General features: G+C 36.8%; 1 protein-coding gene across 1 annotated transcript; it reads left to right on the top strand.

The window, feature by feature from the left end:
• The first annotated feature begins 646 nt into the window (after positions 1-646).
• Positions 647-2058, top strand: LOC131071636 (probable xyloglucan endotransglucosylase/hydrolase protein 32). Its single transcript, XM_058007566.2, has 4 exons — positions 647-967; positions 1060-1160; positions 1270-1487; positions 1591-2058. Exons 1-4 carry the CDS (start codon positions 703-705, stop codon positions 1964-1966), a joined length of 960 nt encoding a protein of 319 aa, XP_057863549.1. The 5' UTR covers positions 647-702; the 3' UTR covers positions 1967-2058.
• Positions 2059-14443: the final 12385 nt, after the last annotated feature.

The following is a 14443-nucleotide window of genomic DNA, read 5'->3' as shown; positions in this document are numbered from 1 at the left end:
TCATGATTTACATTTTTTTTTAATGAATAAAGAATTTTTTTTAAAAATATTTTCAAATTTAATTTCCTTATTGATTTATTGGACTATTAAAAATGTGTATTAAGACTAGAGAAAAATCACTGTTGAGTTTGCTCCTTACCCTTGAATTTATCAGATGATATTAGAACTGATGTGCATTATTTATCAAAATTGATTGTTTGTGTGTCACATGCCTTAGAAAACACCGCATGGTAACTTTGAAATCATGAATTACGCTTCAATACGAGTTGCATTACTTGAGCTAACAGAATTGTTACAGACGAAACGAGACAACAAATTTTTTTTTGTGGATATTATATTCAGTAAAAAGGCACTCTTCTACTTAAAATATTTTGGGCCGGGTGTCTAACTGTGAGGAACAGAACATGGGTTTTTTCCACTCGAGTGCTATTATTACCCGTAATGCTCACTTGACTTCAAATACAAGCACGGCCTAATTTAAATGAGAAAAACAGAAGCAGTGTTCAATTTTGTATGAGTTTTCATTCAATTTACTGCCTTGCCTTACACACAAAATCAATGCCGATTTACAATCGAATTGATAGTCTGATTGATTAACTTGCGGTCCATTCTCTTCTGATGGGTATTTAAATACAGAACACTAATGGAGATGCAACCATACAATCAGCAAGCCAAGCAAACTCTAAACTATAGCAGAGCTTAATGGCATTCCATCTCATTTCACCCTTCCTCTGCCTTAACATGAATGTGCTGCTACTTTTAATGCTAAAAATGGCAGATCATTGTACACCAGTTTTGGCAGCTGGTGGTGACAATGATAGCATTCTTCAACAGCCAACAGTGCCCCTACTCAATTATTTGAGAGTTTCCAAGTTTTCTGAAGGGTATGTCAATCTGTGGGGAGGGCAACACCAAAATGTTTCAGAAGATGGTTACTCTGTTACACTCACATTAGATAGCTCATCTGGTAAGACAGCATTACTAATGCATTTTTTTTCTTTCTTGGTAGTTAGCTGCTTTTATATGAATTGAATTCAATGGAATGATGGTCGATTGCAGGTAGTGGGTTCAGCTCACAAGAGGCTTACATGTATGGCTTCTTCAACGCTGCTGTTAAACTCCAGGCGGGATATACTGCAGGGATCATCACTTCTTTCTATGTATGTACTCTTAAACCTATACTAAAGCAGGGGTTATAATGCAATTCTTCTTGTTTTTCATCACTGTGAATGTGATGGAAGTTTTTAATGGGTGATTTGTGATAATCAGCTTTCGAACAGCCAAGTTTATGAAGGATGGCACGATGAAATAGACATAGAGTTCTTGGGAACAATACCTGAAGAGCCATACAAACTGCAGACAAATGTTTATGGCAACGGTACAGGAGATGGAAATCTGATCGGCAGAGAGCAACAATTTCATCTCTGGTTCGACCCAACTCAGGATTTCCACAACTACAGCATTCTCTGGACGCCTTCTCAAATCCTGTAATTTTATCCCCTCCCTGATAATCTCACAGCAGAGCTGACAGTAGATATTACAAGCTAATTTGGTGCAATTTATAACTTATTATTGTTGTTTTGGTTACAGATTTTTGGTGGACGGTATCCCCATAAGGAGGTTTCCAAAAGCAAAGAGCCTTGGAGTGATATACCCATCGAAGCCAATGTCTGTGTATGCGACAATTTGGGATGCATCTTCGTGGGCCACAGATGGAGGGAAATACAAGGCCAATTATAGCTATGAGCCCTTCCTTTCCAGTTACACCAACTTTCAAATGATTGGATGTCATGACAAGGATAAGTACTGTTCCCAAATGCTCTTAGATCGCTGCTTGGTTTCTCCGCATCTGAAAAAAAAGCAAATCGTTGATCTAAAATATGTTAGGAAGAATTATATGACATACGACTACTGCCAAGATTTGCAGCGATATCCCAAAGGCTCCATGCCTGAATGCCCACCATAGCCATCCCATTCATACTAGTGTGTTCTCCAAAATTTAGTAAAGGGAAAGTGGTATTGGAATTGGGCAGGAAAAAATAAATTATTTATTGTAAATCCCATTTTATGTTTTATCATGATGTTAAGGTTTCAGATTATATCAAAATCTTCTTCCAATCATAATTTTATCTAAGAAAAAATAAATAAATAAATAAAAATAAATATATATATATATATTCATTTATTTTTTATCTACGTCATATCTTGATATAGAACTATTTAATTTAAATGACAAAACACCTAAAGAGAATCATTCATAACCCAAATCTTCTCTGACTATTCCAACAAACCATAGAGAAAGACAAGATGAATAGTTCAAGCATTTAGAACAAAATAAAATGCAAATGATATAATTTTTTTCAAAATTAAATAAATTCATATCAAACCTCAATATACATCCCTTGCTTCATTAGTCAACTTAATGGCGAATAAAGTTGACCTAGTTACAAGTTATACTTATCAATAAAAAGTCATAAATGTGAATGTCCCAAATTTTATCCAGCAACTTTGTTATTATATGTCAAAGTGAAACAAAAATATATAACAAAAGGATATACATTGGTGCTATTTTAACCATTTCAAAAATTAATGGACTCGATATCATGACATCAATGATATTCCCCATCCATTGGTGTAATTACGATGATATAAAAGTAAATTTTGGGATAGTTGGTGGATATTCTTTGACCAACATCCTTGCAACAACTTTGGGGTCCTTTTATATTTTATAATAAAACTTTATTGTGAGTTTATCCTTCATAAAATCCTCAACTATTTTGATATTAGAGGGTTCTAGGTTAAAATTGGAGGATCTACCCAAGAAACAATGAGAGCTCACTAAGTAGCAAACAAATAGCAAAGGCCACGAGCCCAAAAAAACTACTCATTGTGTAACAGTTGCTTCAATCATGATGGAAACTATGTAGGAATATAATTTCCAAGTAATTTTTAGCCTTAAAGACACCCTAATAAAGCATGAAACACATATGTGTCAATCTCATGGTTCAATAAATGACTATGCAGTGAGTCCATGTAGTTTGACTAATGCGACTTTCCACTTATACTATAGTTTCTATCAATTATGTTCTAGAGGAGATTGTGATCCACAAGGTGGAGAGGGTATCACCTCCCTTGTGCGCAATCATTGTTCTTTCTCATTATTGGATGATCAAGCAATATGAGGTGCATTCAAATAATATAGTAATTGTGATGCTAAAAATATGGTATATAATAAAGGCATACACATATAATGAGACAATAAAAAGCTTAAATGAAAAATAAATTTAAAGATGCAAACCATAAGCCTTCCTTGAAATGTCCCATTTTCCTATATTCTTGAGGACCTTGAAGGTGTTGGATGGATTGGCTCTCAGCGGAGCAGTGACCTCCAAAATGGCAACTCAAGAGTTGAGTAGCTACTTGATCATGATTGATTATGCAAATGATATAAAATACAATGCTATGATTAATCCAAAATGCTAATTACTAGATGATTGAAATGAAAATTGCCTATAGTAATTATGCTAAAGCTATGAATGCAATGGATCCTTATTGCTCCAAAATGGGGGATATTTATAGGAATTCCAAGGCCAAAGCTGAGGTGATAGGAATCAACGGTCCAGATCTAATCTGAAGATATCAAGGGTCAAGATTGAGGAAGTTGGAGAAGAGGTTGGAGGAAGGGACATTTGTAATCTCCATGGTGACAAGTGTCAAGGAGCCTTTCTCATGAGAGGCCAAGTGTCCAAGTGAGGAGACATGTGGCAAAAATGCCATGTGTCTCAAGGGGAGAATATCCACACCATAGGAGGTTAGGATAAGGAGGTTAGAATGTGCAAGATAGGATAGGGTTAGTTAAACCCAGGGTTAGGTGGAATGGGTTAGGCTAGAGGGATGGTTAGGCTAGGGGATGGTTAGGTTAGGTGGTTAGAAGTTAGGACCTGCATGTGGGTAATTTGAATTTAAAAATTCAAATAATAGGAAAAGGCTAATTAACTTTCAACAACCCATAAATAATTTGTTTTAATTAATTAGGGGATTAGAAGGAATGAATCAAAGGGGACTATTGAAATGAATCTATTAAATAAATCCTTAAATTTATTAATAAGTAGATGAATGGGAAAATTTAATCAAATTGGGAAGGGGGATTAATTAAATAATTGCTTATTCAATTAATTATCTTCAAACCATTTTTAGGTGTATACAATAATCACTATAGATCTAGTATATGATTTGTTTGGTGATAATATATCTATATATCTTAAAAAAATTAATTTAATCAAATAATTTAATTAAAAATATGTAATCATTATATATTTCAAGTTTTGAAGTCATGATGTAGATCAAAAATCGAGAAACCTCAATGGAATTGTCAATCTTTGTAGCTAATTACTCATTCAAAACACACAACAAGACATTTTGAGACTTTATTTTATTTATTTATTTACAATAAAAATGATTTACATGTCAAAAAAAATTCTTACAGTTGACATCATAAAATCCCATTTATTTGATCTTGAAATCCAAATTCACTTAGACATGGCATCATTTTCTTCTCTGCGAATTAAAAATAAAAAACCTTTTGCAATCTCCTTTAAAATCGTCAAATTTTCTAAATGGCTGCACATTCACTATTATTCTCCCAACCTTGATGTCACATTTCCTGCTCCAAATGTTTTTAAAAAATCTGATTTTTATATCTACAAAAATAATCACCTTCATGATGCTAAGAAAAATACCTCTTGTTAAGTTAATAGATTTGCTATTTTTACAAACCGCATCGACTTTATATCATCTTTAATTATTGTCTAAAGGCTTCAATAAATGAGTGCCTACCCATTTATTACACTCTTCCTCAAAATGCAATCTAATTTGTTGTTTTAAAACCATATAATAGTAGATTATGATGTCGCTCTTTTTTTTTTGATAAAAGTGGATAAACCACTGAACTATATTAATATTTTTTATTTTTTACAGCGTGTCTAGTTCAAAGAGAAATGAAGGGAAAGAATCAGTAAGAAAACCCTTTAGTATTTTTCAAATAACACAAGCCTATCTACCCATTACAAGAAGCCCATGGGCACAATCCACCTAAAAACTCTTCCCAATTACATAACAAGCCTCATTAGATATAAAGGAAGCTGCCAGAAGAGGCATACAAGAGAAAACTATAAAAGGGAAACACCGGGAAGAAGTGCATCCGTCCAAAATTTCCAAAGATCAGCCAATAAGATTTGAAGCTGGGCCATCCCTATCTATGAAGAAGAGTTCTCCAATCCACTGATTAGTATGATACCAAAAACTAGAAGAAAAATTATTATAAGAGATCCTGCCAAGACAAACATCGTGAGCAAACATAATATAATCCAAAGAAGGAGAAGGGGAGGATGCTGAAGACCACAAGGAACCAAAATAAGACCAAGCCACAAAATAGCCCACAGAAGTAGCCAAGAAAAGAGCAACAAGATGATAAGCCATCTCGCATACCAAACTATCTGCAAGTTCCAAACTCTCAAAGACAACCACCATCCTTCAAACCTAACCAAGACCTTCTAAATAAAACATAGCATCTTACCATATGAGAAGTGACACCATGGAAGGAATACACATGAGAAGGCCAATGGCATAGCCCAGATATAAACCAATCCAACAGAGGGGTGATTATGAAAACAACCAAAACCAGACACGAAGCCTCACCGAATGAGTAGAAACCAACTCCATACTATGATAAGCAAGCAATGTGCAAGAGGAGTGAACATAACACGATCAACATAATCATAAGCATGAAATGAAAAACCAAGCTAGCAAAATGAAGACACCCAACAATGATGAGCCAAAGCCATTCTACAGAAGCTCATCCCCCATTAATTACCCAATCAAAGATAATCAATAGAGAAGACTCTGCCATCTCAAATCAACCATCATTATACAATCATGCAAGTGAACGGAAAACTGTGAAGGCAACCAAGCAATGATAATCGAGTCATCCAACACAATCTTACCACAAGATGATTACCAATTGAAATTGCCAACCAAAAAGCTATAATGATAAGAGTATGCCCAGTCAAAACAATAGGCACACAAGTAATGAGCCTAAGTAAATGATCCCAAGCAATTAGCTTCTCGAGCCCAAATATTCATGCAACCACCTCACTCAGAAAAATAGAATAATATCATGAAAAATAGGAGACATCAATCCTATGAAAATCAAACTCATCACAACCAAACAAGTAATGATAAGCCAAAACAAATACAAGGCCAATTCAACAAGAAGGGTAGAGGTCAAGTGAATGGAACCTCTACATACTTATTTCTCCATGAGGAGATACTTACCAAGTATGCCATCAACAAAGATGTTGCCATAAGGCTAGACAACACCCTCCCCAATATCATACGTGAAAGAAAAACTACACCCAACAAGGAGTGTGATGAAGCCCACAAACCATGACCAATCAACTTTTAAAGAAGAATACTAAAGCAAGAAGTGGGGATATCCCGAGGTGGAACCTCCAAGTACTCAAAACCTTCAACAACAACCCTATTAGCCAAGTAGTTTGCAATAACATTTATCTCCTTATAAAAGTGAGATATAGTAAAGGTAGAAAAACACTTCAACTGTGTAAGGATACGCTCTAACAAGTACTGTAGATTCCAGGAAACACATTTTGTATACGGTGAAAATGGATAACAGCAACATTGAAAGACTAAATGAATTCAACCACAAAACCCTAGCCTAACAACAACAAAGATCCACCATAACATATGAAGATTACCTAAGACAATGCAAATCAAATGAAATCACAAAGATTATACCATCACATGTCCAATAGGGTTTGGATCTCCATTCTTCCTATCTCCATTGATCTTGCTTGATATATTTGCTCTCAGATTTTATATGTGCACAAGATCTCAACAAAGAACAAAAATGTGATTGCAAGTAGGCTTGATCGCATATGAATGTTTGAAAGCGTAATGTAGTCGATTAATCAGTTAGTTAGGGTTTGATAATGAAGGAAGCATCTCCTTATATAGAAGATATTGAAATGTGGCGACTGATTAGCAAAGTACTGTACACTCAGCATGTATCCTCACCGAGGTCTGGGGCTGGGCCGGGCCCCGGGCAAGGGTTCGGGGGCGGGAGCCTTCAAGAAAAAAATTTTGGGTATTTTTTTTTTTATGAAAACAGACATTGTAATAAAACCCTAAAAAGGTCAACTTTGTTTTTGCCCTAAAAATGCATGTTATAAGCGGCTAGGATGTTTAAGGCATTGTAATGTTGATGTACTATTTTTGCTGGATAATAAGAAAGATTGGACGACTGTGTATGGTGGACATAACCCATTCTGGGTGAACCACGTTAAATTTCTGTGTTATCTGTGTCTTGTTTTATTTCTTTATCTTTTGTATTTAAATCTACATATAATTGTTAGTTCATATTTGCTTTGGATCTGCTTGAAACCCTAACAATTGGTATCAGAGCGAGGTTTTCTGTAAATTGGTAGGACTTTCAGATTTGAGTGGGAGCAATGGAGGATTCCAAATTCAAGGTCGAAAATTTTAATGGCCAGAATTATCAGTTATGGAAAATGCAGATGGAGGATTACCTATATCAAAAGGATTTGTGGTGGCCATTGGAAGGAAAGGCAAAGAAACCGACCACAATGTCAGATGAAGAGTGGGACATTTTAAATAGAAAGACACTGGGATCCATTCGATTGTGCCTTGCACCGTCTGTAGCATTCAATATAACAGAAACAAAAATGACTGTAGATTTGATGGCAACATTGGCTAAGTTGTATGAGAAACCCTCGACTTCGAATAAGGTATTTCTTATGAAGCGTCTGTTTAATTTGAAAATGAGTGAGGGAGGATCTGTAGCGAAACACTTAAATGAATTTAATACAATTACCAGTCAATTGTCTTTGGTAAAAATTAATTTTGCAGAAGAGGTTAGGGCTTTCTTGATTTTATGTTCTTTGCCAGAAAGCTGGAATAGCTTGGTTATGGCTGTAAGTAACTCTGTCTCTGGTAAAAATACTTTGGTATTTGACAATATTGTTGGTGTTATCCTAAGCAAGGAAATGCGAAGGAAAAGCACATGTGAGACTCCAGCATCATCGGGTAGTGTTTTGAATGTGGAGAACACAGGAAGATCAAAGGAAAGAGGAAAAGGTCCTGGGAATGAGAAGTCACGAGGGAAGTCAAAGAAAGGACGCTCTCAATCTAGAGGAAAGAAAGATTGCTGGTACTATGAAAAGTCTGGTCATCTAAAGAAAGACTGTTGGTCTCGGAAAAACAAAGAAGGAGACAAAAATGAAAATGATAGTAAGGAAGCTAATATTGCAAGTAATACTTTACAAGATGCTTTAATCTTATGTTTGGATAATGTTAATGATTCCTCGGTAATAGATTATGGGGCTTCATTTCATGCTACACCCCATAGAAAATATTTTCTAGATTATGTTCAAGGTGATTTTGGACAGGTATATTTGGGTGATGATGAGCCCTATCAAATTGTTGGAAAAGGAAAGATAAAGATCAAGTTGCAGAATGGAAATGACTGGTTTCTACAGAAGGTAAGACATGTTCCTAACTTAAGAAGAAATTTAATTTCTGCAGGGCAACTAGGTAGTGAAGGTTGCATAGTTACCTTCTCAGACAGTATCTGGAAGGTCAGTAAAGGATCATTAGTAGTAGCTAAAGGTGCGAAGGTAGGCACATTATATCTGTGTACTGGTAACACTTACTCTACCTTAGCTACTACAGATAAAGTTACTGCAGGGACAACAACAATAAATGTTGCAAGAACAGATTTGATAATGTGGCACCATAGGCTTGGGCACATGAGTGAGAAAGGGATGAAAATTCTTCACTCCAAAAATCTATTGCTAGGACTAAAGAAGATTGATTTAGAGTTTTGTGAAAATTGTGTTTATGGTAAACAGAAAAGAGTCAAATTTCTCAAGGTTGGGAAAGAGAAGAAGAGTGAGAAGTTAGAGCTTGTACATTCAGATGTATGGGGACCAGCTCAGGTATCATCTCTTGGTGGCTCTTGTTATTATGTTATTTTTATTGATGACTCAACTAGAAAAACATGGGTATATTTCCTAAAACAAAAATCAGATGTTTTTGAAACTTTTAAGAAATGGAAAGCTTTGGTTAAGAATGAGACAGGAAAAAAGTTGAAGTGTCTCAGATCCGATAATGGAGGTGAGTATTGCAGCAAAGCATTTGAAGATTACTACTCCTTAAATGGGATTTGAAAGCAGAAGACAGTTCCATGAACTCCACAGGAAAATGGTGTGTCAGAGAAAATGAATAGGACTATCATGGAATGCACGAGGAGCATGAGATTGCATGCTGGATTGCCCTTACATTTTTGGACAGATGTTGTACATATTGTTGTCTATTTGATAAATAGAGGACCTTCAACCCCTTTAGATGGTGGTATTCTAGAGGAGGCATGGACTGGTAAAAAGATAAATTATTCTTTTCTAAAAACTTTTGGTTGCAAAGCTTTTGTCCATGTTGATAAAGAAAACAAAACCAAGCTTGATGCTAAATCTCATAAATGTACCTTCATTGGATATGGGATAGATGAATATGGCTATCGGTTGTGGGATTTTGAAAATAAGAAAATAATTAGAAGTAGAGATGTTATATTCAATGAGAAGGCTATATATAAAGAACAGATGCAGGAAAAGAAGCATGAAAAGGACAAACAAGAATATGTGGTGTTGGATGAGATTCCTGAAAATGAAATGCCACAGATACCTGATGCTTAGCAACAACAAATTGTCCCACAAACTCTTACAAGTGTTAGACATTCTACGAGGACAAGTAGACCCCCTGAAAGATTTTCTCTTTCTTTGTAGTCTATTTTATTAATGGATTCTGGTGAACTAGAAGAATATGAAGAACCAATGCAGGTGGATGCCAAACAATAGTGGGAGCTAGGCATGAAAGAGGAGATGGACTCCTTGATGAAAAATAAGACTTGGGACTTAGTCCCTTTACCTGCAGAAAAAAGAGCCTTGCTTAACAAATGGGTTTATCGGCTGAAGGAGGAGGAAGGAGGTCAGAAAAGATATAAGGCCAAACTAGTGGTAAAAGGTTTTGCACAGAAAAAAGGGTATAGATTATGATGAAATATTATCTCCAGTTGTAAAAATGACTTCAATTAGAATTGTACTTAGTCTTGTGGCTGCAGATGATTTACATCTTGAACAATTAGATGTGAAAATAGCTTTTCTCCATGGAGATTTGGAGGAGGAGATTTACATGTTATAACCACAAGGATATGAGGTCAAAGGTAAGAAGAACTTGGTGTGTAGGTTGAAGAAAAGTTTGTATGGCCTAAAGTAAGCACCCCGACAATGGTATTTAAAATTTGATAGTTTCATGGTTGAACACGGTTATCATAGATATCATTCTGATCATTGTGTATATTTTAAGAGATTGGATAATGGCAGTTATATTATCTTGTTGCTTTATGTTGATGACATTCTTGTTGCTAGTTCTAACATGGAACACATAAATGATCTTAAACAGAAATTAGCCAGGTCATTTGCTATGAAGGATTTGGGTGCAGCTAAGCAAATTCTTGGTATGAGGATTACACGGGATAGGAAAAATAGAACCTTGAATTTGTCCCAAAGTGAGTATATAAAGAAGGTGTTGAAAAGATTTAACATGTAGGATGCAAAAGCAGTTAGTACACCTTTGGCTAGTCATTTCAAATTGACTAAGGAGATGTGCCCAAAGGCATAGGAAGAGGTTAATAAAATGTCTAACATCCCATATTCATCAGCTGTTGGCAGTCTGATGTATGCAATGGTATGCACAAGGCTAGATATTGCACATGCAGTGGGAGTTGTGAGCAGGTTTATGAGTAATCCGGGGGGTATGGAACATTGGAATGTTGTGAAATGGATTCTTCGATATTTGAAAGGAACTATTACGAAGGCATTATGCTTCAAAGGATCTAATGCTGCTCTGAGTGGATTTATTGACTCTGATCTAGTGGGTGATATTGATTCACGAAGGAGTACTACAGGGTATGTTTTTACTATAGGGGGAACTACAGTCAGTTGGATTTCTAGGCTGCAAAAGGTTGTTGCACTTTCAACCACTGAAACTGAGTATGTTGCTGCTACAGAAGCCAACAAGGAGATGATCTAGTTGCAATGTTTTCTGGAGGAATTGGGTCAGAAACAAGAGGATAGCACATTGTATACTAATAGCCAAAGTGCCATTCATCTTGTGAAGAACTCTGCCTTTCATTCAAGGACAAAGCACATTCAGCTCAGGTACCACTTCATCTGGACTGTTTTGGAGGAGGGTCAGTTATGGCTTGAGAAGATTCACACAAGTGAGAATCCTGCTGATATGTTCACGAAAGTAGTTCCACAGGAGAAGTTGATTTCTTCATCAGTTTCTATTGGTCTTCTTGATTGATAATTGTGGAATTTATACCAGTCGAGTCCTAGTGTTTTATCCAGTGGATGTTGCATGTACAGTGGTGTCATGTAGTATTAGTCTCCAAGTGGGAGATTGTTGAAATGTGGTGACTGATCAGCAAATTACTATACACTTAGCATGTATCCTCACTGGGGTCCGGGGCTGAGTTGGGCCCTGGGCAGGGGTTCGGGGGCGGGAGCCCCCAAGAAAAAAAATTTGGAGTATTTTTTTTTATGAAAACTGACATTGTAATAAAACCCTAAAAAGGCCGACTTTGTTTTTGCCCTAAAAACGCATGTTATAAGCAGCTGGGATGCTTAAGGCATTGTAATGCTGATGTACTATTTTTGCTGGATAAAAAGAAAGATTGGATGACTGTGTATGGTGGACGTAACCCATTCTAGATGAACCACATTAAATCTCTGTGTTATCTGTGTCCTGTTTTTTTTTTTCTTCTTTTGTATTTAAATCTGCATATAATTGTTAGTTCATATTTGCGTCGGATCTGCTTGAAACCCTAACAGAAGACACCATAAAAAATGGAGGGATAAGATTGAGAGGTGTAAAAGATAAATGGTCACCTATGATTAGAGGGTAGGTAGAGAAAATAAGAAAATAATGAGAGGGGAGGTAGTGTATGAATTAAGAGATGAATGACATGTGACATAGGTAGAAAAGGCTAATGAATTAATTAAATAAATAAAGATTTATTTAATTAATAGAGGAAATGGGATCAATTAAATAAATAAGATATTTATTTAATATAGGAAAAGGATAATTTAAATAAATAAATGTATTTATTTAAATGAGAAAATAAAGCTAGAAGAGGCTAAATGAATTAACTAAATAAATAAAGATTCATTTAATTAATAGAAGAATTAGGCTAAAATAATTAAATAAATATTTATGACAATTTTAGGTGTCTACATTTTGCCCCTCTTTGAGACAATGCAGCTTGTCGCATTGTTTCAAAGAAGATAAGATGAACTAATACGAAGTTGCCCCAAGATGGGAATGATATGCCCCCTCGAGAGATTGGATGAAAATGTTTGAAAAGATTGCAGACAATCTCTCAATAAGAAAAAAAGGCTAGAATGAACTAACCGGATAGTGTGATAGATTCACGGGATAAAGAATACTGACTTGGGGAATGAGGGCTAGGGCTAGGGTAGTCTATAAGATAGACCACGAGGGGAATACATCCTCATTGTCATCCACACATCCAAGAGATTAGAGTGTAGAGAGAGAATAGAGCAGCAACACTCAACAGTGATGGCATTGGTTCACAGATTCGATCACGTTTGTCGATTTCAGAGGCCAGCAGATGCAAGAGAGCCGGTAAGTATCGCAAAACCTCCTTGTACTTTGTCACAAAAAATATTGTCATGAATGCTTGCTAGGTAGTGCAATAAATGCATTTTAGAATATGTCAAACAAGGTCAAAAAACATCGAGGCGCATCTGTGCTGGTGCCAGGCGCGTCTAGGTTAGCTAGGCGCGTTTGTGTTTGTGTCAGGCGCGTCTGTGCGGTGTCTATGTCAAATGTGAGCGAGTATGCATTGTGTAGGCGCGTTTGTGCTATGTGGGCATGTCTGTGTAGAGCATAGGCATGTCTGTGTATTTTAGGCGCATCTATGCAGAGCAGGCGCGTTTATGCAATATGTAAGTGCGTTTATGTCATGAAGTTGCATTTGTGTCTTCTAGGTCGAATTGGTAGTTTTGTGATGAACATATGCTATCGATTGGATAAGCTGCTAAGAGGATACACTCAAATAGGTCCTCTAGAGAAGACTAGGATAGCAGATAGGGCTAGGATTGACAATTCTGTGATAGAACATACGTTGCCAATCAGGAAACTACTCAAGAGGATACACTCAAGCAGAGGCCCTAGGATAAGATAGATCAAGACACTTTGTGATGAATAGGGAGTACCAAGATAGAGTACTTTGTGATGAATAGGGAGTATTAAAAAGAGAAGCACTTTGTGATGAACATAGAGTTCAAATATGAGCAACACTTTGTGATGAACAAGGAGTACCACTAGGATAAATAGCAATACTTTGTGATGAACAGTGAGTGTCACTAGAATAGAAGCAACACTTTGTGATGAACAGTGAGTGTCACTAGGATAAAAGAAACACTTTGTGATGAACAGTGAGTGTCACTAGGATAGAACTCCATATGATAGATATAAGCACTAGGATAAAAAGCAGCATTTTGTGACAAACAGGGAATGCCACTATGACTGACACAGTTGATTTGCTTGATTGCAGGAGGACCTACTAATGCTGGAGTCACGAGAGAGATTCCCATCAACTCAGAGTTTACCACAAGAGCTGACATTTGAGGATAGGGCAGCGACTGAGGTTATGGGCTTGTAACATATTCTATATGTGCCTGAGTTTCGAGTGAACATGGGATTGCTGACTACATTGGCTAAGAGATGGCACTTAGAGACTTGCAGTTTTCATTTGTTGATGGGTGAGATGATAGTCACCTTAGAGGATGTATATAGGATACTGCAGATACTAATCGATGAGTTAACTCCTTATGATCGAGATAGAGATAGGGATGCACTGAGATGAGTGTTCCAGGATCCAGGATTGGAGATGAGGGCTGGACACATGGTTTGGGACACCATGACATGGATAGGATTAGCACTATTAGCAGTACTAGCAAGAGTGATCAATGGGTTCCTCTGTCTGGATAGGGCGACATGAGGCTTGACAATGGGATGGGGGAGGACACTGGAGAGACCTATACTATGGAGCAATGCCACCAAATCAGTGGGCTAGGAGCTTCCGTAGACCATCGCGGACAATGACGACCATTGGAGGGAGAGACGGGAGACAGGCATCTAGCGATGGGGTCATGGGTCCTCCACCACCACTAGATAGAGGGGGCATGAGAGATAATCCTGGGGTGGGCCCTTCCAGGGCTCAGACTCAGTCGAGGCAAGCTGGCTCCGAGGGAGGGAGTTCATC

This window comes from Cryptomeria japonica, chromosome 9, assembly GCF_030272615.1.
Source record: "Cryptomeria japonica chromosome 9, Sugi_1.0, whole genome shotgun sequence".
In the NCBI taxonomy this organism is placed as follows: domain Eukaryota; kingdom Viridiplantae; phylum Streptophyta; class Pinopsida; order Cupressales; family Cupressaceae; genus Cryptomeria; species Cryptomeria japonica.
This window is presented reverse-complemented; position numbering and strand designations above follow the sequence as displayed.